The sequence below is a fragment of the Varroa jacobsoni genome, unplaced genomic scaffold (assembly GCF_002532875.2).
Source record: "Varroa jacobsoni isolate VJ856 unplaced genomic scaffold, vjacob_1.0 scaffold_885, whole genome shotgun sequence".
NCBI lineage: Eukaryota > Metazoa > Arthropoda > Arachnida > Mesostigmata > Varroidae > Varroa > Varroa jacobsoni.
The window spans coordinates 86950-112837 of record NW_019213787.1 but is presented as its reverse complement, the minus strand read 5'-3'; the positions used below and the strand labels follow the sequence as shown (position 1 = coordinate 112837).

Here is a 25888-nt window from a genome sequence, read left to right as displayed (position 1 = left end):
GAAAAATTCCCACACTAGATTTAGGGTCCGAGGAATAGGCTAAAGGTTTGTTTGAATATTTGAAAATTCGGAGCATTGTTATTATTCGTAGATAATGAAATGTTAAAATTTTGTCATTCTATATATTTATTAAGGGTAACTTCACCGCAAATAGATGTATCGCCTATAAGAAAATATCCCACAAGGCAGTGTGGCAAAAAAGAGTCGAAGTTTCATTAAAAAATTTAGAAAATTTCAATGTCAGATTTTAGTCAAAGCATCCTTGCGGTTGATTTGTATTCACTCCTTAATTTACACAAATTCTGCCATTCGATAATATTGAATGAAATGCAACGGAACCGTTAATTCAAATATGTATTTGTTTTTTGCAGTTTTCGCATTTCTCGAAACGTTGCATAGGCTTACCTTACTTTGAAGTTATAATAATCTGACAGCTAATACAAGGTGCAATGACTTTCTCCACTACTGTTCGGTTCATCAGATGTGCTTACCAAATTCACAATTGAATTAATCCAAAGTAACCATTGCTCGTCTCGATTATAGTGAATTAATTCTATATATTAACGCAATACACAGTCAACCTTCAAACCATTCGAGAATCGATCTAGTTGTCTCGCAGAAATAAAAAATACGCTAAAGCATATTGTTATTAAACCTGGGGGTGTGTAACTGGAAAATGATCAAGCAGTAAGCACATAAATATTTATCGTTTGTGTGTGTGGAGCTCGAATGCTAAAAGCTTGACAGTAAAGGACGATGGTATTCACTGCTGATTGCAATTAAAACAGAGCAAATTCTGTGACTAGATTGTCTAGTCAGTCTTTTGTGTTTAGGAGATCGGGAAACGCTACAGTGTACCTCTTCACGTAGACTTCAATTATTTAGTTGGATAGTAATAACAGTTTTATGAATATTGCTGAAGAAACCCAAGTAAGTACATGGATTTTAAATGTTGGTCTTATCTAGTCGTTCTCCCATATTACAAAAACGACTGATGTGGCAGATCACGAGCCAGGTTAGCCACTCAAACAAGCAGGAGAGACCTTTGTCTAACGTCTTCAAGTGACCAGAGGTAAAGGTGTTTAGTTATGAAATGTTATATGTATTTTGTAATTTTATGAATGATCTACAATTTTTACGGGAAATCTTTTATCGTTTTTGGTTGTTATGATGCCATTTTTTATATTAGAGAAGTGTTTAAACTTAAACATCTATTTGTCCTAAGGAAATTGCCTTCCGTTGACGTCGTTAGAATAGGCGGAGCTGTCGCTGTTAAATCAGTTGGTATTTTCGTTTTTAGATGAGTGCACCATCAACTCCTGGTACGGGTACTTTTTCGGGTGGTGGCGGCTCAGGAGGCGGGGCAGCTATTAATCAAGCCGGAGGGTCCAGCGCTGCTAAAGGTGCAGCAGGAGCAGCTGCAGGCCTAGTAGCAGGGGCTCTTCTTGATCCGGTTGCACAGATGAACACGTACAAATCATACGTTAGCCTCCTCGCAGACCCTTCTGCGAAGGATGACTCTAAACAGAAGGCTGCACAGGAGCTCAGTGAAGACTTTGAGGTTAGTACTGCGGGCGACAACAAATTTGATATAATATCTTTTTTGCGTGGCTAAAAAGTTCCCTTGACATGTTTGGAATCTGTACGCTTTAAACAAAGTATTAAGAATAACCGTTTTCACTGTGTAAAATCTCATTCCGACAACTGCTGTCAGTAATCGTAAGATCAATTATAATTAGACAACTGGTATTAATTGTTTGGATTATCAAAGATGAACACCTGGTGGCCGGATCCTTACTAACTGCTCAGTGTCCATACTGGTGCTGAAATGATCAAATAGCTCAGAATAGCTTATATGTTACCATCTTTGATATTAGATATGATAGTCTAATACGTAGTTGTTTTCTTTTTTTATCCCTTCGCTGTCCATCGCATTGACGTTTATGGGTAATCAGACGATTACGGCCTCGCCAGCGTATCCTTCGTTTTTGCAACATTCGATGCCGCTCTTTATTCGGGTACTTCAGGAAGGCGAAGCTCAATTTATTGCCGAACACTCAATGCAAATCACGCGGAAACTCGTTCTCGAGATTATTCACCGTCTACCCACAAACGAACACCTTCGTCCATATGTCAAACCTGTGCTCAGCGTTATGTTCAAAGTTCGTGTAACACTTCCTGCGCATATCTGTTAGGCATACGGGAAAGGACCCCTATATTTTTCAAATAACTTTAGAACTCGCCTTACAGCAATTTCAATTGAAAAATCTAAAAAAAAAAAAATATATATATATATATATATATATATATATAGCCCAAAAAAGGAACCAACGTTCACAATTATACGTAGTAGAAAGAGCTAAAGTATAGATTAAATATTTCAGTTATTGGAGGTCGAAAATGAAGATAACGTGCTGGTGTGTCTACGAGTGATTATCGAACTACATAAACAATACCGGCCGCCATTCAACCCTGAGATTCAGAATTTTCTAAACTTTGTTAAGAACATTTACCGCGAGTTGCCAAATCAACTCGAGAAAATCTTTGAACCTCGTGAAGATGCCATAAAAGTGAAGGATATTTCTGAGGTATCGATGGATACACTGCTTAATGAAACGTTTACTACAACTGTCGTGCAGGTCGGCACAGGCGATGGTGAGTAGCATAGTTGAATACTTAAAGTATGCTCGTCTTCATTTATAAAAGTTCTCCTGGCCAACTAAATAGACAGAAAGTGTTTCGCTCAAAGCCAATGATGATCATCAGCATGCTAAAGGATATGTAGCGCGTACATTTCTTTACGATGAACAGAAATATCAGTTATTCGTCTTTCTGGTAAAATTTATTTTAAGAAATACAGACGGATTCAGTCCATATAGGAAGCTCTAATACATTATCTAAACTATTAACCACTTTTTCTCTTTTATTTTTTGACGCTTCTCGAAGCTGCTCCGGTGGCCGCTGTCAACATCATTCCAAAGGCCGTCCTCTCCCTCAAAGTGCTTGCCGAATTACCCATTATTGTGGTATTAATGTACCAATTGTACAAGCCTAACGTTCATCGAGACGTTGCAGAGTTTATTCCGTTGATTCTAAATACAATCGTGCTACAGCCTTCGCGGGCTCAGCAGGAGCATAAAGACTTTAACCGTGAGGTCTTTGTCGATTTTATGGCGGCGCAAATAAAAACGCTTAGTTTTCTCGCGTACATCGTCAAAATCTATCTGGAAGTGGTGAACGCTAATTCAGGCCAACTCGCCGAGGGAATGCTTGGTCTGCTAATGCTTTGCCCGCCAGAAGTGGCTCATTTACGCAAGGAGCTTCTGATTGCAGCTCGGCACATCCTTGCTACCGATCTACGGACGAAATTTGTCGGCTGCATAGATAAACTGTTTGATGAAGATATCCTTCTAGGCAATGGCTGGACGGCGAACGAAAGCCTACGGCCCTTAGCATATTCGACGTTGGCCGACCTCATCCATCACGTAAGGCAAAGCTTGCCTTTGAAGCATCTTAGTGCCGCGGTATCGGTCTTCTCGAAGAACGTGCACGACGAAACTCTGCCGATCTCAATGCAGACGATGTCGTGTAAGTTGCTTCTCAATCTCGTGGATTGTATCCGCAGCAAGTCACAAATGGCCGAGACGGAAGGATCGCAAACGGTTGGAGTCGCCGGTGCTAACAATCAAGAGAACAATGTTGTGGCTGGACGGGAACTGCTCACGCGTATGTTACAAGTGTTTGTCTTGAAATTTCGAACTATTTCGCGAGTCCAGCTTCCAGCGCTATTGAAGGCTAGCAAGCATTACAACAACACAGAGGATATCGTCCGTGCTGCGGCGGCGGCAGCAGCTGCTAGTAAGCCCGGTGAGCAAGCTCAAACGGGCGGACAAGCTTGCGGGCAAACAACCACAGGAGCTGCTGTTGTTGGAACTGCCGCAGCCGTGCTATCAGCTGCGACTGCTACGGCTGTCACATCCCAGTTAGGTCTAGTTACTGGCACCTTTCAGACACCATGTAACACTCCGAACGCTACAGGGACTTCAACTACTGCAGCCGCCGCAGCACCCTCCACAACACCTGCAGCTGTAAGTAATACAGTGGCCGAGCTAAAAAGCAGTAACGGCACCCCACAATACACGGTCGTCGACTGTCGGACCCTCATCAAGACGTTGGTGTGCGGCGTGAAGACGATCACGTGGGGAATCGGTACGTGCAAGACGGCCGCAGGTGGTGGCACTGGTGTGGGAGCCAGCGCCGACGATAAACAGTTCCAGCCAAAGGAGACGCTTATATTTATTCGCCTGGTTAAATACTCGTTGTTGACGCTCGACATGTACACGTTACCGTTGCCCGTTTCAACGGCGCAGCTGTCGGCGCATTCACTTCAGGCAGCGGGAGGTTCAGCGGCAGCACAAGCGGCCCGAGCCGCCCAGATCGCTGCAGCTGCGGCTGCTGCCCAACCCCAGAAGACGAAGGATGAGAAAGAGGTTCGTTTTATAGCATATGAAGTAAACTTAAACAAATGCAGGCAGGAGAAAAAGGCCGATAACAAAATAAGTTGCCACTCGCATTTAGGCACTAGGTCGCCATAAATATATCTGGTATGTTTCGTACCATATTGTACACATTAAATTGATCCGATTTTATCATACGTTACGATTGGTTTTAGGTGCTGGATCACCTCGGTGGGGTTTTTACTATGATGACACCAGGAATGTTTCGGGCTGTTTTCACTACGACGATCGACTACGTTGTCGAGCGGCTAAACAAGAACCCGCTTCTTCAGACGGTGGCCAACTATTTCCTTGCAAACAAAACCACTTCGTCGATATTCGCTACGATACTCGTCGAATATCTACTTGAAAGAATGGATGAAATGGGATGTAAGCGTATAACTAGCTTTATATTATTAATATTTTGATCATAATTTTTTTCTACGTATTCAATTATCAACAAATTATCAGCAAACAGGTAGGGCATATAGTAATAATAAAATTATTTCTCTTATATGGTTTCAGCGAGTATGGAAAAATCGAGTCTCTACTTGAAGCTTTTCAAGCTCGTTTTTGGCTCCGTATCGCTGTTCCCTCAAGAAAATGAGCAAATGTTAAAGCCTCATCTACACAAAATAGTCAACAGATCGATGCAGCTAGCGCTGAGCGCCAAGGAGCCGTATAATTACTTCCTCTTGTTGCGGGCCCTATTCCGTTCGATCGGTGGCGGATCGCACGATCTTCTCTACCAGGAGTTTTTGCCACTATTGCCAACACTCCTTCAAGGTTTAAATCAGTTGCAAAGTGGCCTCCACAAGCAACACATGAAGGACCTTTTTGTTGAATTATGCCTGACGGTCCCTGTGCGACTGAGCTCGCTGTTACCGTACCTGCCCATGCTAATGGATCCACTCGTTTCGGCTTTGAATGGTAGCCAAACCTTGATTAGCCAAGGCCTACGAACGCTTGAGCTGTGTGTAGACAACCTTCAGCCAGATTTCCTATATGAACATATTCAGCCGGTAAGAGCTGAACTGATGCAAGCTTTATGGAAAACCCTTCGTAACCCACAAGACAATATTGCGCAAATCGCTTTCCGTGTTCTTGGAAAGTTTGGCGGTGGTAATAGGAAAATGCTCGTTGAGCCCCAGACACTAAAATACAACGAGTACACAACCGAGGGTCCAGCAATCTTAGTGACGTTCGTGGAACACAAAATGCCTGTCTGGCTGCCCATGAATCGCCTTATTGAAACTGCCTTCGACGCCCTAAAACTTTCGACGACTGATCCGTTCTATAGGCAGCGGTGCTGGGACCTCATCAAAGGGTATCTATTATCGCATATGCAGCCTCTCGACGGCAACGTTTCCGTACAGACGCTGTTCTCCGACCCGGCGTTTGCCACTGGCCCGGTAGCACCTTACAATTTAGGCCATTATACATGTCAACATCCGTTACATCTAACTACGCATAAAATGGCTCTAACTGCCATGTTTGTCGCTGCAGCAATTAAAGAGCTTCGCGGTGAGGTGCTTCCATTTTTTGTTTCGATTGTCAACCACTACACAATGGTTGCTGTGAGTCAGCAGGCCGGTCCTTTTATGGCAGCTTATAAGCAATCGCTGCACTCCAATAAACTTAACCAAGCGAACATGGATCCGCTAGTTCTTATTGATGCGCTCGTCCAGATAATGGGCCATGAAGAAAAGGAGCTATGTAAAGTTGGCCAACTCGCATCGGTACTCATCATTGAGGCAGCATCGACGATACTCACATCGAGAGAACGAGCGGCCACGTTGCCATTCATAGAGTATTTGAGCGAAAAGATGTGCTCGCTTTGCTACGAACGGGCGTGGTACGCTAAGAGCGGTGGCTGTTACGGCATTAAAGGTCTCATGGACCGCTTGCCTCTTCGCTGGGTACTGCAGCATCAGTACCAATTCCTCAAAGCGTTACTCTTCGTAATGATGGATCTAACAAACGAAGTATCAAATGGCGCAGTCGATATGGCAAAAACAACCTTGGGAAAGCTGATTCAGCTGTGTGCTACCCCACTATCAGATGATGCGCCCGCTGATATGATTGAGGTGCAGAAAAAATCCCTAAACGACGTCACCATGGAATTGGTGCGGCAGGTGACATCGCCAAACACGTGTGTTCGTCAGCAGGCAATGAGTAGTCTACAGATGCTCGGCGATGTAACAAAATGTACTATTACAGATATTATGACACCTCACAAAGATTTACTACAGGATATGGTCCCTCCGAAAAAGCACATCTTAAAACACCAGCCGGTCAATGCGCAGATTGGTATTATGGAGGGAAATACATTCTGCACAACGCTTCAACCGCGTCTCTTCACTCTTGATCTAGATCAAAATGAACACAAGATCTTTTTCCAGGAGCTTTTGTATATCTGCGACAGTGAAGATACGGCGATCATGAAAATTGCCTGCTATAAAAACTCACAAACTCAACTAGGCGCCCTACGGAAGGCTGCCCTCAACTGTCTGGCCACGTTACATTATGTTGAAAATGAACAAAACCGTGAAAAGGTGTTTACCGTACTCTACAAAGTTCTAAATTCAAGCGACCCCGACCTGCAAGAGTCGGCGTTCCAGTGTATGAAGAAGTTTATCAGTGGCAATGGTATCAAAACGGAGACGGTGCATAAACATATTCGAGGTTTGCTCATCCATCTAGGCGACTATCGCCACCTTAATCTGAACGTCATTCAGCGTCTGAGCTACCTTACTTTACTGTTTCCTAATACTTTCAATGAAAAGTTGTGCGAACAGTTACGGCAATTGCTTCGTCGATGGTTCGAAGTCTGCATTCAGAATAAGAGTATTGGGAGGCCATTTACAACCGAGTTAAAGCAGTGCACTGCCATTATTGAGATTTTTCATCAGATTCCTGCGGCGAGTGCAGCACTTGTCGAGCCGCTGATATCGACGATTCTATCCCAGGAAAAGCAACTTATGATCGAAGCAGCATCACCTCTTCACGAACCGTTGGCGAAATTCTTGCGTATTCACCCTGAGAAGACTGTGGAGGTCCTCCTTCAAGACGCAGCTGTTCAAAGCGCTCAGCATAATCGATATCTCGAGTTCTTGTTCAAGAATGATAAAGGCCATAAATTCCGACAAGTTCTTATCAATAAACCCAACCTCGTGGGTCGCCTTCTGGCAGTCAATCTACCTGCCGAAGGTCGTAATGTCATTATCACGAGTTTCCCGGCATTTGACATGAACACCATTCCACAGATAACAGCACAGAATGCCAAATATAACTTTGAGTATCTTGGAGTACGAGTAATTGGTCTCTTAATCAAACACGAAGATAAAACAGATTTTCTCATTAAAAACCCGATGATCGTTGCTATGCTTCGTGAAATCTGGATTTCGCCTGAGTTCCAGGCGCGTCACACACAAAGCTGTGTTGAAATCTCTGATTTTGTGCACTGGCGCACACCGAAACTCGTTGTTAAAGCTCTCTTAAATTATTGCCGACAAAATCCGAACGACGTTGAACTCCTTTTCCAATTGCTAAGAGCATTTACGAGCCGGTACATTCCAGATTTCAAGTTCCTAAAGGACTTCATCGATCATACAGTGGCGACACAGTATTCCGTCGGGTGGAAGAGAAATGCATTCTTTAAGTTCGTTAAACTGTTTGAAGAGGAGACAAACTTTCCACAGGAATTGGTCGCCAAAGTGCTTCAACGAATCATCATTCCTGCGTTTACCAATTCTTTTGAAAAAGGGGAAGGGACTGAGCTCATTGGGGGAGAGCCTGCGCCTGATCAGGATCTTGACGATAATGTAATATCCGTGTTTATTCTCAAGATTATAGACAACCCCAAAGTGACTCTTGACTCGGTAAGAACTTGGTGACATGCAGGATATTGATAAGAAGGGTTGTATACTTTTAACTTATGTCAATTGTAAATGAATGAACGGTGATTTCTAATACGATTTATAGATGATAATAATAGATGATAATACAGTAACTAATAACTGACATATGTAAGCGTCGTATAGAATGACAAGGCATATCATAAGGCTATGTTGTGCTATCAAGCCGTCTTTATATTGTATATCGTGTATAATTAATGTTAAATCAAGACATTGACGAAGAAATATTGCTATCATGTCTTTATTAGTATTATTATTATTATGGCATTCGTAAAAATAATCCGATTCGTTTTTACGTATTTTATTTGAACAGGTCCGCATACTCGTTTTGCAATTATCATGCCTATTTGTCGACCAGGCATCAGCTCATATCCACGACGCAGCCAACAAACGACAGGGTATCAAACTTCGCCGCCTTATGACTTATGCCTGGCCTTGCTTGCTTACAAAGAGCTCGGTCGACCCTGCAAGCAAATATCACGGTCATCTTCTTCTAGCTCATATCATTGCTAAATTCGCCATTCACAAGAAGATCGTTCTACAGGTTTTCCACAGCTTGTTAAAGGCGCACGCAGTCGAAGCACGCGGTGTGGTTCGTCAGGCGTTAGAAATTTTAACTCCAGCAATGCCTGCCCGGATGGACGACGGAAACACTATGTTGACTCATTGGACAAAAAAAATGATTGTAGAAGAGGGTCACACGTTAGCCCAGCTGGTCCATATGTTACAGTTGTTATACAGACACCATCAACTTTACTACCCCGTACGCCATCATCTGGTCGCGCATGTGGTCAGTTCAGTACAACGACTCGGTTTCACGGCCAACGCGCAGATGGAACACAAGAAGCTTAGCGTTGATCTCGCCGAGGTGATCATTAAGTGGGAGATGCAACGAAACCGCGAGGAGCAGCAGCTACTTCAAGAACAGCAGCTGTTAGGCAATACGGCTGACGTCGATGTCGCCAACAGTCCTAATCTAAAAGCTATCGACAAAGTGCACACGGACTCTATTGTCAATTTCTTGTTGAGAATGGCCTGTCAGGTGCGACCGTGAAGTTTCACCCCACAGTACGCTGTCGCTTATGGCACAAATTGACATTACATATAAAATGTGTTGAATCCATTGGATCTTCGAAAAAAACTTTTTTAGATAAGATCATCAGCCATTGAAGTGCAAGTTCGTTTAATTAATGAAGGCTTTTTGATTTGTTTTATCTCTAGGTGAGTGATAGTGCTGTTGCGGCCGCGGCAGCTTCGAATACCGGTGCCGCAGGAAGTGGTAGCTCCTTGGGATCAGCGAACCCCGCGGGGGATGTTCTTTCCCGCCGATGTGTAGCTCTCCTTAAGAACGCCCTCAAACCAGAATTGTGGCCAAATGCTGAGCTGAAGTTAGTGTGGTTCGACAAACTTCTATTGACTATCGAAAACATCCCTGAACCGAACTTTCAAAACATCTGTACAGCCCTTGACCTACTGACGTTCCTTCTCACGATCCTGAGAAAAGAGGCCATTCTCAATTCATTCAAAAATCTTCAAAGAGGCATAGCTGCCTGTATGGCAAGCTCAAACTCGAAGGTGTGTATCATCTAAAATAGAGAAGCTTCGCAAATCCAGCTTATAGCACTTGAAGTAGATCTGAAACAAGGCATTTGATTTTTTCAAACGCCACAATAGTCAGACTCTGTCCGCTGAATATTAAGGAACTGATTAATATATTCATATATGTTCAATCATTTTCTATTACTTTCTCGTAAAGGTTCTCCGCTCGGTACATTCTCTCTTGTCTCGACTGATGGGCACCTTCCCTGCAGAGCCAAACACTCCGAAATATGAGGAACTCGATCATCTGTACACTCAAGTGTTCAAGGTCGTCTCTGACGGGTTATCAAACTACGAAAAGTTAGTATTACTGGTTTGGCGTTCTAGCAATCCAGTCTACTTATGTCAAGAATTGCTCCGGCGAACCGACAAGGCTGATCTGTGCTTGTCTGCCTTGTCAAGAAACCCATTCCACTTGAATTTTTATCTCTCAAATTGGTGTCTACTAGAAGGCATAAGACGTTTGCGTAAAGTGATGTTCATTGAGGAAGCTTACATAACGGCATTCCTTCTTGAGAAGGGGTTCTACCATCTAATGAATGTATAATTTTTGATAAATTGAATTGTTTTCGTAATTTAATTAATTACAAAGTTATTGCATTTGTGTACGCATTAACTGTAGATACATCTACATTGATGTGTAAAGTACTAAATGTAATTTTAATTTTTCTTTTGAGTGTTATGTTGTAACATTTCCACCCAATATAATCCAGTAAATAAACATCATTGTCTGTCAGCTGCTCATCATAGCAAATTTTTACACGCGCTAGCTGATGCTGGTTATTAGGTGTGCTGGGAAAGGGGGCTATAACCACTGGCTCTCAAAAGCAAATAGCCGATAAAGAAGTTCTGTTTCACTGGGCAGCTCAGCGCCATGGCTGATGTTCAGCTCGCCGACGGGTTATATAAAGATGATGCAAACATTAAAACAAATGTTAAAAAGCTATAATTCACATTACATTCCTTAGGTATACGATTAACGGATTTAAATACATACAATATATAAGATAAACAATCACTATACGAATAACGATTTAAAATTATCCGTTTCTCCGTGCAAAAAATCTTATTGTTTTCTTTGTTATAAGATCCGTGCCATAAATCAAAAAGGTGATAACATTTCAAATGGTTTATACAGACTGCGACTTCCAAGGTGTACCAAGGGCTCAACGTAAGAGATTGAATTTTTATTTTAATTTTTCTTTCATTTCACAATATATACAAATTTCTTCGAACACGGACAATTTCACTTATCCATATGAATCATAATTTCTTGAAAGAGGTTCATTTACCTATTTGCGCACATCCGGATTTACTACAATAAAATTTACTTGACAAGGAAGATGTGACCTCCGAATACTAAAATTGATATATCGAGCCAGTGAAGAACATACTCGGTATATGTGGAATGCTCCATTTATTTTTCTAATTTGCTGCGCTTTTCTTTGATGTATTTTGTTTTTTGCAACGCAGAGTGGTGGCCAATCCACCACAGCTGTTTGGGACGTTAATGATCCTCAAGGCTGCGTGTGTCAACAACCCGTGCTATATCGACCGTCTGATCACCCCGTTTATGCGCGTGTTACAAAAGATGACTCGTGAGCATTTAGCGCCCACCACAGAGGCGAGTCCAATGGGCACAGAATTGTTAATTCTTAGCTTGGACCTCGTAAAGAACAGGGTAGGCGTGATGGCCCAGGAAATGCGGAAAGTTTTCCTTGGATCTGTTCTGGTCGGTCTCATCGAAAAGAGCCACGAATCAAAGGTGCTTAAAGCTATCACGAAAATGGTCGAGGATTGGGTGCGAAATAAGAGCCCATTCGCCGTTAATCAAAGTCCGAGCTTGCGGGAGAAGTCAATTCTACTTGTCAAAATGATGCAGTATATCGAGAAACGCTTTCCGGATGACCTTGAGTTAAACGGGCAATTCCTTGAACTAGTGAATTATGTGTACCGAGATGAATCATTCAAAAACTCTGAACTTCCATCGAAACTGGAGCCGGCCTTTATGGCTGGTTTACGATGCGTTCAACCGGCTATTCGCGCCAAATTTTTCGAAGTCTTTGACGCGTCCATTAAGAAGCGATTATACGATCGTCTCATGTATATAATCTGCTCCCAGAACTGGGAGACGATCGGCCCACATTTTTGGATTAAACAGTGCATCGAGCTCGTACTTGTTACGGCCTCTATGGACGCCAATGTCGAGACGGGTCCTGGTAGCCCACTATTGCCAGCTGTGACCTCCGTGGTAGCCCAAGCTGATCATAACATGAAGGCGGCATTTATTTTCGCCAAAGAAGAGCCAATGGATGTCGATAGTATTATGGATGCGAGCTTTTCAGCTGTACCCGATGAGCTATCTGAATTCGACCTCAATTCATCCACCGCCAAACCATCCACTGCTTCAGCAACGACCAGTGCGAGTAGCCTTCGGCAGAACATCAATCAACTTGTGATTCGGCAGAAGAAGTTCCTTGAACAGGCAGGCAAGAACGTCAAGCTTGAGCCTATTCTCTTGGCTGTAGCCCAACTGTGTCATATGGACACAACATTAGCACAACACATGTGGATACAACTCTTCCCACGCCTTTGGAAGATCCTCGGCGAAAAACAACAAAACGTCCTGAGCGTTGAGTTAACACCGTTTATTTGCTCTGGCAGCCACGTCATACAGAAGGATTGCCATCCGAACGCTATTGGAACCTTCTGTGAGGCTCTCTCGCACTGCCCTAACGTCCAGTTACGGCCGATGGTGACAAAGTACATGGGAAAATCGCACAACATGTGGCATCGAGCAACGCTGCAGCTTGAACAAATTGCTGCAAGCAATGAAAAATCTTCTAAGGGAATAAAAAGTATTCCGCCGCCCTTATCGACGGCCCCTGTAACCCCTGTGTTACCAACGCCTCCGGCTAGCGGAAGCGTTAACGTTGTGGCAACCAACCCAGATTCTACAACTGTTCCTGGTGCAGACGGGCCCGAGGTGCAAAATCTACAGCCCCCGCAAGTTTCGCTCCAACATGAGAGTCTTGATTGTTTGTCCGAGATGTACTCATTGCTCCGAGAGGAGGACCTCTTCGCCGGTCTCTGGCAGAAACGTGCCAAGTATCAGGAGACCATCAGCGGTGTTACGTACGAGCAACATGGCCTGTTTGAGCAGGCGCAGTTGGCGTACGAAGCGGCGATGGCTAAAGCGAGAACGGAATTTGCACAGAGTCCTCCGCCACTAACAATTCAGTCAGAATACCGCTTGTGGGAAGAACATTGGATTAAATGTACCAAAGAACTGAATCAGTGGGAAGTGTTACTTGAATATGGAAATAGCAAGGCCGCTCAGAACATGCATTTAGTTCTGGAAGCAGCCTGGCGGGTACCCAACTGGGTTCTGATGAAGGAAGCCCTTTCTCATGTTGAAGTATCCTGTCCTAAAGAGCTCGCTTGGAAAGTGAACCTTTATCGAGGTTACAACGCCATCTGTCATCCAGAAGAAACTCACCTGTCTTTGATTGATCGTCTTGTGAGTATATGGTCATGGTTATGAGCAACTACTATATGTGTATATGGATAAGATTAAACTAGAAAATCCTGCAGTAAATAACTGAAAATCACTTAGAGATTTAAACTGTTGCTATACAGACGTTGAAAATGTACCAAATATACAAGTGGTATATATTCCCCAGTTTTAACCATTGTGTGCGCCTTATTTCCATCTCCATCTACTTCATAAACAGGTCGAGGTTGTCACTTCATGCTGCATTCGGGAGTGGCGTCGTTTGCCACCGGTCGTATCGTCTATGCATGTGGGCATGCTGCAGGCCGCCCAGCAGGTTATGGAACTTCAAGAAGCTGCCCAAATCCACCAAGGCCTCGCACCAACTGGCAGCGGAGCCGCCACTACGCCGTTGAACCGCGCATCACTATGTGATATGCGTGCTATTGTGAAAACGTGGCGAAATCGTCTGCCAGTGCTGAGTGATGATCTGTCGCACTGGAACGATATCTTCACATGGCGACAGCTACATTACCAAGCCATCGTTAGCCATTTTGAAGGCGCGCAAAATGCCAACTCAGTTACGGGTGGTGACACTCAAACACAAACAAACAGTGCGATGATAGGTGTCCACGCTTCCGCATCAACAATCATTCATTACGGGAAGGTGGCCCGTAAACACGGCCTTAGCGGGGTCTGTCTAGATTCACTTAATAAGATCCATACAATTCCATCGGTACCGATCCTTGACTGTTTCCAAAAGATTCGTCAGCAAGTTAAATGTTATCTTCATATGAGCGGTACTGGAGGAACTGGGACGTCAGGTGTCACTAGCAGCTCAAACAGTAGTAGAGGTAAAAACGAACTGCAAGAAGGTCTGGATGTGATAGAAAGCACCAATCTGAAGTACTTCGGCAAGGAGATGACAGCAGAATTCTATGCGCTGAAAGGCATGTTTCTAGCTCAACTAGGCCGTTCTAGTGAGGCAAACAAGGCCTTTTCGGCAGCCATTCAAATGTTCGATGGCCTCAATAAAGGTAAAAACCGTTAGATGGTTTGTAGTCCTAGCAGTACGACTCCCCTCCTAGCACCTACACTGCACTGCGCTTTATTATATATATTACGCTGTCTAAAGTTAGGTAGTGTTAAAGGTTAAACGTTTTCCCTCTTTCGTTGGTTATACAAGCGAGGCATTATGGTATTTTTTAAAATATGCAAACTTTCGTGTTCTATGGCTATAGCTTCACCTACCAATGTCTTTCCACTTAAATAAAGGTCAACAATTGTCATTCGTGAATTCACTCCATAATCTATCATTTTCAGGTTGGGCTCTATGGGGAGACTACCTCGAAGCGCTGTTCACGAAAGATGCGTTTGCGGATCGTAATATGCAACTCGGAGAATTTGCTGTAACCTGCTACCTGCATGCAGCGCGCACTCAAAACGAAGCCAAGGCACGCAAATATCTCGCCAAACTCATATGGTTACTTACATTTGATAGTGAAAAGTTCCAATTAAGCGAGTGCGTTGACCAGTACTTTAACGGTGTACCACCGCACCTTTGGCTACCTTGGGTTCCACAACTTCTCACATGTCTCGTCCGCCAAGAAGGTAAACTCCTATTGACCCTATTATCAACGGTAGGTCGGGTTTACCCACAAGCGGTATACTTTCCAATTCGTACACTCTATCTTACACTCAAGGTAGAGCAACGTGAGCGTTATCGAAGTAGTGAGGCGGACAGACCTCGGCAAGCAGCTCCGGTTGTGGGTGGCAATAATAGCCAATCAGCGGCCACTGCAGGGGCAGCTCAAGCTACAGCTAATGGTCAGGCCCAAGTTGCCGTGACACCTGCAGCAACTACTAGCAATCAGTTCAGGGCCACTCCGTCCATGTGGCGCTGCTCGAAGATCATGCACATGCAGCGAGACCTTCATCCCACGCTGTTGTCAAGCATCGAAGGCATTGTCGATCAGCTCGTTTGGTTCCGTGAGAACTGGTACGAAGAGGTACTCCGTCAACTTAAGCAAGCTCTAGCAAAATGCCTAGCCGTGGCTTTTGAGCATCGGATGCAAATCAACGAAGCGACGGTAACGCCACATACACTTAACTTTGTCAAAAAACTCGTGTCAACGTTCGGTGTTGGTATTGAGAGCGTTGTGGGTGGTGGCGGGGTGTCCAGCTATTCAACGTCAGCCAGTGAAAGCTTGGCACGTCGGGTGCAAGCCACCTCGCAGGATCCCGTGTTTCAAAAGATGAAGGTGCAGTTCACAGCCGATTTCGATTTCGGTACAGCACAAGCCATGAAGCTGCACAATCTTATTAATAAGCTGAAGAAATGGATAAAGATCCTCGAAGCTAAGGCCAAATTACTACCAAAATCAACCCTCGTTGAGGAGAAATGCAGGTTCATGTCAAACTTTTCTCCGCACACTGCCGAAGTCGCCCTACCTGGGGAATTTCTACTGCCCAAGGCCAATAACTATTACGTGCGGATTGCGCGTTTCATGCCCCGTGTCGAAATCGTTCACAAACACAACACAGCTGCGCGTCGTCTATCGATTCGTGGCCAAAATGGTAAACTTTATCCATACCTTGTAGTAAATGACGCCTGCTTAAGTGACGCACGACGCGAGGAACGTGTTCTGCAGTTGCTACGTATGCTTAACCAGCTATTAGCGCGACAAAAGGAGACGGCGCGCCGTGGACTCAACTTCACGGTGCCCCGAGTCGTTGCTGTAAGTCCACAAATGCGCCTCGTCGAAGACAATCCCTGCTCATTGTCACTAGTCGACATCTACAAACAGCGTTGTCTGGCACGCAATATCGAGTACGACACACCAATAGGAAAATACTACGAAAAGTTGGCATCAGTTCAAGCGCGTGGCGGTTCCTGCGGTCATCAGGTACTCAAAGACATCTTGCGAGACATACAGACTAGCCAAGTGCCTCGCACCCTGCTCAAGGAATGGGCACAGGCCACCTACCCTGATCCAACCGACTACTGGACATTCCGTAAACAGTTTACGTTACAACTGGCATTATGCGGGCTGGTTGAGTTCGTTCTACAGCTCACACGGCTCTCGCCAGATATGGTGTACATCCACCAGGACAGTGGCTTTGTGCATGCTGCTTATTATAAGTTTGACGTAGCGGACGCCACAGGCGAACTCGATCACAATCGGCCCGTGCCGTTCCGACTAACGCCTAACATGGCCGAGCTTGTGGGGACGGTTGGTGTGCAGGGTCCTATGTGCGCAGCTGTTGTTGCCGTGGCTCGCTGCTTAAGCCAACCATCATTTACAGCTCTACTCAGAGCTATTCTGCGCGACGAAATTATCACCTGGCATAAGAAGAACTACGATGAAGCTGGCACCGGTAGCGAAGGACCCCCTGATATGGACGGAGAACAGCTTGTTGCAACAGTGTCTAAGGCGGTGGCGGCCATCACAACTAGGCTTAATAGTAAGTACAGCATAATTATCATAACTTAGCGTTTTTTGCTAAAAAAATTTGATGCACAAGACGGATGTGACTGAAAATCGCATTGTACGTTCAGAGGCAAAAAAGGCCAATTGTCTCGTCAAACTAATAACATCTTCTCAGTATACATGCAAATTATAAAATACAGCAAAATTTAATCAGATCAAAACCAATTTATGATGCGTTCCTAATTGAATATACTGATTGACTAATTTAAGTTTGTAGTTTTTATTGTTCAGAGAGTACACGCCGCTAAATATGCAAAATATGATCAATAACAAAACTGACGATCGATTTCTTTTATAATATTTACCAGGTTTGACATCATACGAAAGCGGTGAAAGCAGCAAAGTACAGGCTTTGTTAGCGGCCGCCTCAAACCCGGAGAACCTTTGCCGCATGGATCCTGCATGGCATCCATGGTTGTAAATCTGTGTTTCAGATGAAAAAATCCATATGCCGAAAATTCAGTTGTCCTAAATCATAAGACATCTGGGGCTTTAGATAGGTGGGCAATAGATGCTTTTCGAACAACAATAAAGATAACATTTTTAGATAAATATAGGCGCTGGTAATACCCATGTTGCAGAACTACTATTAAACACACGTACTCATATAACCCATAAAAAACAATAATAGTATTAATTATAATGTTGGAGAGAGAAAGATGTTACAATACGTAAAATGAATTGACTATTATATCATTCATACAAGATAGGACGTAACTAGCAATATAGCGCTGCGGGACTTTTCACGTCGCATGCATCTCAGCCGAGATTTGTGATAAACATGGTACTATGTACATTTAATTTTTTCCGCACCGGTACACTTACATTGAGGATGTACCAGCAAATTTACTTTAGTATTAATCGACCGAATAATTTAATTAGTTATTGATTTTTCAATATTGTTCTAATATTCTGGAAACGCGGCATATAAATATATTTTTGTGTAGATGACTTGTTTGCGCGGTATGGTGTCGTAAGGAAGTGCATAAGCACATCTATTAAAGTGTCGCTCTTCAAGCGATTATGGGTGGATGGATGAATGAATCCCTCTAATATTTGACATATCCTTTATCACTTGGCATCCATCACTCAACACTGTATACAGACAATAGCAATGAAGAGAAATCAATTAATTATCAATAAATTACCAACAGTTTGTTGACCGTAAATATGACCGTGTAGTTATTTATAGCTAGAGTCAAAAACGTATTGTATATTTTATATATAAATTTGCGTCCGTTACTGCGAAGTCACGTCTATTGTTTTTGTAGGAACAGGTGGTGTCCACGGTGGGGGGGTCTAGGGCGGAAACCATAGATGTACCAAATGTAGCGCCCGAAGTAGTTATCGTGACACTTTCAGCATGATCGGGGAACTTATTTCATTGTGCAACAATAATGGAAAAAAGTGCCATAGTGTATGCTACATTGTAAAGAATGTTGACGTTGTAGGGTTGAAATAAAACGAAAGGTATAAATGCATCTCGTAGATGACATTTATTCGCCATTACTTTTCCATTCCACGCGAATTCGTCGCGCAAAGCAGACGACGCAGACGACGCTCTCAGGTAACAACAACAACTAACTAGATTCGTTCGTACTGAGGGGCTAGTTCGTCGACACTGGCCAGCTATTCCGGACGTACCACGGTGGTAACAAACAGCGGAGGGCTCAAACGTATAATGATTATGGACAGCGATCCGATTCGGGGAGAGCCGGTCATCGATATTATTGATGACGCCTGGCGGTTTGACCAACTTCCAAAAGGTAAAACAAGCAGACTTTTATACCCTAAAGTTGAAATGGAAAAATGATTAATAACATTCAGTACATTGAATTTCTATCTTTGTATTTCAAATAGGTCATCATCCAAAAGGTAGCAGTTAATTCACTTAAAAAACACATGTTTTTTTCTATAAATAATCGTTGACTAATGCTTAATGAGAATACGAAAAGTTCATACTTGTGACTTAATCAATTTTTAGTAAGCTTGATCTACGATGCGTGAGTTAATATTTTTTGCCCATAAGCCATTTGTATAGCTATTAAACAAATTTGTTTAACTTGAATCATATCTGACATGATTAGTTGCATCCGAAATTGTGACGCAGCCATCACTGTTGCGTTGAAAAATTGATTTCAGGTAACCCAGAAGTGTAGAGCGGTTATTTCTTTGGTAAAAAGGACGACTTGGTATAAATATAAGAAAAACATCCATCATGTACCAACAGATACACATATTTGTGTCTGTTATCGTATAACTGTTTGTTGAGCCGTTTTTGTGGGACATTTTATCTAGTTATGACTGTTATTTTTACGCGAATATACATTCGCATACTTGCTTGAAACTACTTTTTTTTAAACATACACATTTTTGTTAATGTTATACAAAATTTTGTTAACTTCTTATTGCTTTTGACAATAAACTCATGGTTAGGCGAGGTGCGGGTTCCTGTCGAAGAGCTGCCGGATCCCGAACCAGATAATGGGAACCCTTTAGAAACTCTACGTGAGCAGGAAATGAAATGGAATGACTTCGCCCTGAATCGTCTTCAGGCTCAGCCAGATGCATCGCCATAAAGACCACTGCAACTCCATTGACATGAGTCGTCTGAAAAACACAGACGTCTCTTTCTAGACTGTATATTAACGCGTATATCCCGCTTAGAAAATATATTTTTATGAATCAAATGGAATAAGAAAGTGATTTGGCAAGTTTTTGGCGATTACTTCATTCATAGGTGTATTGCATCAGCTAAAAAATCGTCATATTTCAAGTTCACTTAAAATTGTGTTTCTTAAGTCTAATAATACGAATCCCGCTTCAGGAAACTGAAGCCCCTAGCATAAGTGTTTCTGATATGAATAGTACTGTCTGTGCTGCACAGGAGATTATTTTGAATGTTGGGCAAGTAGAGAGCGTTAATATGAAGACAAGCAAAGCACATTTTGTTTGCATTGTAGTTAATGAAAAAGGAGAATCTCAGTTGGGTATTGGACAGAGGATCTTGTTAGACCCAACTCAGTGCGATAACTAAATCAAGTACGGAAAGATAATAATTCGATAGAAGTCGAATGAAAACGACCTAACCAAGAGCTTTTGTCATTTAAACGCAAGCATACCTTTGGTTCAAACCAGTGCATGGTTACTTTTCTTATTGGAAGATATGACCGTATCAAAATCCACATCTAGTAATGCGACATCTTAAAGAAATTTGTCAAAGATAAGTTTATATCTTGTTAAGCGATTGAAGTTCAACCTAATAATATTTCATAGTCCATAATTTTATTCTGAATCCTACCAACAACAGATTACATACAATCCATACCTAGCCTGTACTTAGTATGTACTCACTTTAGCTAAACACGTATTGTTTTCACTAGCAATTTCATTCAAATTTTAGCGCCACACTCATGTCAACAAACGCACTTCTTTTAAGTCAACTATTGGACGCAATGTTTTCTTTACTCTTCGTGACGGAGTCAGCAAACAAATAGAGCCCTGCGCTGAGTTAAGCGTCAGTTGCGAAGTATCACTGGACTTACTGTGCAGATTGGATGCATGTGTGTATGCGTATAGTAGTTATCCATAGTTGTGGTGCTTTGATTCATTAGACGTTCAAGTAGTGTGCGCGATGGCGGACGGGGTGCTTACGACGCTGAAGATTCTGTTGATTGGCGAAACGAGCACTGGAAAAAGTTGGTTAGTTAACTTCTACATGTAGTCTTTAATAAAACTAATCTGGTAGGAGAAGCGGTTGTAGCAGTAATTAACGATGGGCTTTTCCGTCCTGTATGTCAGGCGTTTCCGCAAATAAGTAATCGCTAATGGCTCAGCCAATGGCTACTGTCCAGTTAATGTCAATTGGCCTTGCAAAGGTTGTCATAAAAACTGCTATGAGGATTGACTAAACGTGGAGATCTAAATTCTGGTGATAATAAGAAATAAGATAACGAATAAAGTTAGGAAATCTGTGAAGTGAAAGGAAATACATGTCAGCCGTTGGAGGAGTGCACTTATGAAATATCTAAATTAGCTTTATAATATTCCACTTTGCCGTTTGAAATTGCTCAGGACTCGGGAATCAACATGTATTAAATCGCTGTCTCCTACTATAATATATTGTAGTCCTCTGTGAGTTATCTTCACGTAACATAAGAATCCACATTCATGCTGTTGTTGTATCAGGAGCTGTTCCTCTCTGGTTAGGAGTCGTTGGCTATGCTATACATATTATGATAACGATCTTGTCTAACACTATTAAATACACAGTTAGTTTGAAAAGCCATCATGCAATGTAGCTTTTTAAGAAGCAAAGCTCTACGAAATCGCAATGGTACGTGTGAATTTGCCCTTTGTGTATTTGCGACTAGCTTGAGTAAAATCTTTACTAACCTAGTGGAAGGTGTATTGCCAATAGTGCATTACGGTACAAAAGGTCATTACTGCCGCTGCTCATTAATGGCATATCATTATCGCGTTCATAGTGGGTTCAATCTACCTTTCACAATCATCAGAAAATTCCTCATTGTAAAGATGAACCTCTGCTTGCACTCAAGCCCACTAATGCAAAAACAGATTCGAATATTGCCTAGATGAACAATAATTATAATAATTATAATAATTATCATTAGCCTTAGGCACAGGACAGAGCGCTAATTGGCTTTAGCAACTTGTTAATTACGTTCATAACAGACATAGAAATCTAGAGCTTCTGTTCTGGTAATATCTAGATATAACTAGATATACTATCTAGTAGCATCTAACGCAGATGCATTGTAGAAAAAAAATGATACGATTTTAGCCGTTCAAAAGCACGTTAGCGAAACAATGTACTAAACCATGATTTTTTTTACTTCGCAGGCTAAGTTTTTAGTGACACGGGGTTTAGAGTGATCTTAACGCGGAGAAATGCGCTCAATAAAGACATTGTTCCATTAGCCCATGCCAACGAGTGAGTTTTTACGTAATCTCAACTCAATTCGAGTTAATCACATTTTAAAAGGGCCAAGTGTCCTTGTTAGAATTCTTCAAACCATTCTTCTAGAATGCATTGTTTTAGTTGTAACCACTGTGTTGCGTGTCGTCAAAAAATTGGTTGGGAGGTCAATGAAGTCAAATTTTCAAATTCAGTTTCGCAGGCTTCGCCTCGCGTTTACTTAGCTATTGAACACATTTTATTTAACCTATGTGAACGTAAAAAATTATCATCATAAAAAGACATCAAATAATAACCCGGTATTCCCTAATTGCTTTTTCCACAACAGAGTTTAAACGCAGTTTTAACACATGATAAGAACGCTTGTTCTAGTAACATAGTGTTCGCAGAAATTTACATCGATCGAAATGATAGATCAAAGCGGACGATGTTGATGGCCGCCTTCGTGTTTAACGGGGGCACAGCGTTTTTTTCGAACGTGGGAAACGAAAAGGAACTTGCTGGCTTCGGTTTATAACCAACTTAATACATCTGCTCTACCAGGAAGAACAGTTTGTTTAGAACGAGCAAAGCTATTTGTCTAATCGACTTCCTAACAGCTCTTCCCAGGATAAAACTCTAGTGAGCCACGGAAAATTAGCTTAATAAGGGGCTGTTTTGAGTAATACAAACTCGTGAATCATGCGTTTAGTGGTATAGTAGATAATAGGAAATCATGTCGGATGTTTGTCATAATATGAGTAGGGAATAATGCACAATATTATGTTGTGCGATGCGGTGTATAATGATATGGTCGCCTTCATGGTTTGTGGTTGTAGGGTTGTGGTTTTCCGTTAAAACAGGAATTTATACCAAGGAGTCGTTAAAAACAGCAACAAGTTATTTTCTTATCTTAAATGTGCAGATGTTTCTATTTCCCACATTGTCGCTACTGGCTATATCTTTTTTACATAGATTGTACGTTTAGGTCGGCGTTTATTGGTATGCCAGCAGGTTTCTAATTCTCTTCCCATGCTCTATGAGAATGCGTGTATTTTGGAATACTTGCCCGTTTCCGCAAGTGCTGCTGATCTTGGTCTTTTTGTAGCGTTTAATGAGGAAAATATTGATCACATGCAGAAACATTTATATTTTTTTTATACAGTTTTCTTCACAAGTGACATCCGTGCTTACGTCCTCATAAATCATTAATTATTGGATATTCGTTGGTAGATATTGGAAATAATTCTAGCCGTCGGCAAAAAAAAATTTTGCATAGTTATTAATGTGTAGTCCCAGAATAGAAGCATCTATACCGCGCTCTATAGGGCGCACAAATTCAAAATTTTTTCCGTTGTTAGAATTCGTCTGTCGTTGTGCCAAGCTCTGTGCAACAGCGGTGTAAGGTGAAACCATTCGGACCTAATGTAAGCCTTTTATCGTACTATGGATATAGCTATTCAGCAATAAAATTAATATATAGAATAGAAGCACTCAACTTTTCAACAGTTGTGTAAACTTGCCATTTGTTTTGTGTGATTTACAGAGATAATCATTTTCGTAGACCGTAAGTGCAGCATGTTTTCTCTAATGAGCACCCCTTTCAATCAACAAGGACTATACTCCATTTCTAATTGATCTCCAACTTATGAGGGAATAACATTATTATACGTTACCTTGTTGCGTGAATAGATGAACCTACAAGCTGCAGCTATATGCTAGATAATGTAACGTTGTTGCATTTCATTTGAAGAAGCAGTATAAACAATGACTAGTCAAAAACTTGGGAAATAGACAAAGAAAAAGCACCGAAAAAACACTGCCGTATTGCGTAAGCTTAGATTATGGGCGATCTCGTTTAGTATTCCGTAGAGTTGCTACCTTTGGAAAGCCTTATAAATGAATAATCCGAATGAGCACTATGTGGTTTCTAACATAATAAAGCCATCTATGACCAATTCGGCTAGATTGTTATTCGCACCTCAATTTTTTTGTCATGTTTTGCTTATAGAGATTATTTTCTCTGACAAGAGATCTTAGGTGCATAACAATAAGCATTGTATCCATTATGGATAAATGTGTCATATTAACATATTATACATTGAAATAATCATTTTAATTCTTGTTGTCTAACCTATTTATTCATCGGGCTCTTATTTTGAAATCAAAAAATACAGGTGTCTTTCTACGATGTTGTTAATTCGATGTCGCGACCTACTTCTTGCAACATAATAGCCTGTGTGTTCCCATTTGTGTGAATTGTCTTATTCGCCTATATATAATAGTAAATTACTTCCTAGTTACATGAAGCAATATGAAAAAACACATTTGCCATAACTGGGTCGACTGTCCACCGAAGTGAAAATTAAAGTCGGCGGATTTTGTTTTAGCTCCTGGCTAAAATAGCACAGTTACTGTGTTCGTGTCCACTAACTACGCGCTATCACATTTTTAGCCTGCTGCTCCGTTTCTATGAGAACGTATTCGATGAGTTCCTCAGCTCAACAATTGGTTTCGATCATAAATCGAAAACGATAACGGTTTGCAACCAGTCGGTCAAACTCAGTCTCTGGGACACTGCCGGTTCTGAGCGATTTCGCACCCTCACTGCAAGTTATTACCGTGACGCCCACGGAGCTGTTTTAGGTAAGGAATACTTCACACATTGAATTTTTTATATAATACTAATATGTCTATATCGAGCGGTTTGCTTCTCTTTGGCAGTGAACGGTAATTAGAACTAGCGATCCGTGTATTTAACACTATCCTTAACAGTTTAGGGGCCTAACATGGCCGTGGACTTGAACACCCCTGCCCTTTATTCATTTGAGAATAGATCATGAATTTACTAATGCTCCCTGACTGAAACATAGCACGATAAAGAATTTCCAGTTTGGGACCGCGCGTCTTTGTGTGATACTTGCAGTTTATGATATAACGAACCGAGAGTCATTCGAGAAACTGAATTTATGGCAGAAGGAGTTGGACATGTACACGACGCATGGAAATATTGTTCGGATGCTGGTCGGTAATAAAGTCGACAAGGAATCAGAGCGAAAAGTCACGAAAGAGGAGGGAATCCAATATGCTCGAAGACACCAGATGCTATTCGTAGAAACGTCAGCACGAACATCCGAGAATGTTGTTGATTGTTTTGAAGAACTCGTCGCAAAGGTAAGTGCCTCAAAGGATTACTAGAGATTTATCTATGGTGGTGCGAGGTTTTTGCTTGCACCTTACGGTGTATATGTTTACTACAGTAGTATCCCTAATGCGTACCTCAACTGTGTGTATAAACTGTCTGCGATTTAAGCAAGCGATCAGTTCAACAAATGCTTTTTCGCTGTGTTGATGCTAAGAGACAACGTCATATGCGAGTAGAATCAAAAGCTTCTTTTAATTCCACTATTTCAGATTCTGCAGACCCCTGATCTTTGGGAACGTCGAAAGGATAGCATCCGATTAAAAACATCCAATGAAAGTAGTGCGTTTAGCTATTGCAGTTACTGTTGATATTAACTTTCAGCGTACTGGAATTGAGAAGCAGCAACCATGTGAAGTAAACCGTAATGCACGAGAAAATTAGACAGCTTAAAAAGAGCTCACATGTGGGCATTTTACAACAGTAGCACCATGTAAATACATAGAAGATAAAATAAGATTTCCATAAGACAACAAGGCTTAAGGATTTAGCTGATCTTCATTGTTATGTGGTGGGTGACATAATGAAAGGAATAAGAGGATTATATAACCGTCATCAATAAAATCGATATATAATTGTGGTTCAGAAAATTTGTATCCTATAACTAATAAAAGTGCTTTTTTGAACAATTTAAAAATATACTCGTCTTTTTTTTGAGGTTCTTTCTGCTGTACCAATATACATTATATATCAATTAAATTTGTTCGTGCCTTTTTCCTTGTCAAAAAAATACCTCATTTTCTTGCAAGATAACATTCTCCTCTGTGGCTAT

At 41.9% G+C, this 25888-nt stretch overlaps 3 protein-coding genes across 3 annotated transcripts; all 3 read left to right on the top strand.

Annotated features, from left to right (window-relative positions):
* Positions 1-1304: 1304 nt before the first annotated feature.
* Nipped-A (Transcription-associated protein Nipped-A) lies at positions 1305-18165 on the top strand. Its single transcript, XM_086970152.1, has 14 exons — positions 1305-1561; positions 1956-2162; positions 2385-2655; positions 2947-3858; positions 4102-4490; positions 4673-4886; positions 5022-8377; positions 8727-9463; positions 9697-9988; positions 10170-10312; positions 11486-13532; positions 13747-14542; positions 14829-16970; positions 17305-18165. The coding sequence occupies exons 1-14, from the start codon at positions 1463-1465 to the stop codon at positions 17415-17417; spliced, it is 11718 nt and encodes a 3905-aa protein (XP_086826278.1). The 5' UTR covers positions 1305-1462; the 3' UTR covers positions 17418-18165.
* Positions 18166-18562: 397 nt separating this feature from the next.
* LOC111264674 (anaphase-promoting complex subunit 13) lies at positions 18563-19713 on the top strand. Its single transcript, XM_022840742.2, has 2 exons — positions 18563-18762; positions 19433-19713. The coding sequence occupies exons 1-2, from the start codon at positions 18678-18680 to the stop codon at positions 19573-19575; spliced, it is 228 nt and encodes a 75-aa protein (XP_022696477.1). The 5' UTR covers positions 18563-18677; the 3' UTR covers positions 19576-19713.
* A 226-nt stretch (positions 19714-19939) lies between these two features.
* Positions 19940-25755, top strand: LOC111264673 (ras-related protein Rab-18). Its single transcript, XM_022840741.2, has 4 exons — positions 19940-20698; positions 24370-24560; positions 24841-25088; positions 25329-25755. The coding sequence occupies exons 1-4, from the start codon at positions 20631-20633 to the stop codon at positions 25425-25427; spliced, it is 606 nt and encodes a 201-aa protein (XP_022696476.1). The 5' UTR covers positions 19940-20630; the 3' UTR covers positions 25428-25755.
* Positions 25756-25888: the final 133 nt, after the last annotated feature.

What these genes read in the sequence shown, in the direction of transcription:
- Nipped-A (XM_086970152.1), top strand. Translation starts at nt 1,463, where the DNA reads ATGAACACGTACAAATCATACGTTAGCCTCCTCGCAGACCCTTCTGCG. An exon ending in AAGAATGGATGAAATGGGAT is followed by an intron (nt 4,887 to 5,021) that starts GTAAGCGTATAA and finishes ATATGGTTTCAG; the next exon opens with CGAGTATGGAAAAATCGAGT. An exon ending in TGTCTTTGATTGATCGTCTT is followed by an intron (nt 13,533 to 13,746) that starts GTGAGTATATGG and finishes CTTCATAAACAG; the next exon opens with GTCGAGGTTGTCACTTCATG.
- LOC111264674 (XM_022840742.2), top strand. Translation starts at nt 18,678, where the DNA reads ATGATTATGGACAGCGATCCGATTCGGGGAGAGCCGGTCATCGATATT. An exon ending in GTTTGACCAACTTCCAAAAG is followed by an intron (nt 18,763 to 19,432) that starts GTAAAACAAGCA and finishes ACTCATGGTTAG; the next exon opens with GCGAGGTGCGGGTTCCTGTC.
- LOC111264673 (XM_022840741.2), top strand. Translation starts at nt 20,631, where the DNA reads ATGGCGGACGGGGTGCTTACGACGCTGAAGATTCTGTTGATTGGCGAA. An exon ending in ACGAGCACTGGAAAAAGTTG is followed by an intron (nt 20,699 to 24,369) that starts GTTAGTTAACTT and finishes TCACATTTTTAG; the next exon opens with CCTGCTGCTCCGTTTCTATG. An exon ending in TTGAAGAACTCGTCGCAAAG is followed by an intron (nt 25,089 to 25,328) that starts GTAAGTGCCTCA and finishes CCACTATTTCAG; the next exon opens with ATTCTGCAGACCCCTGATCT.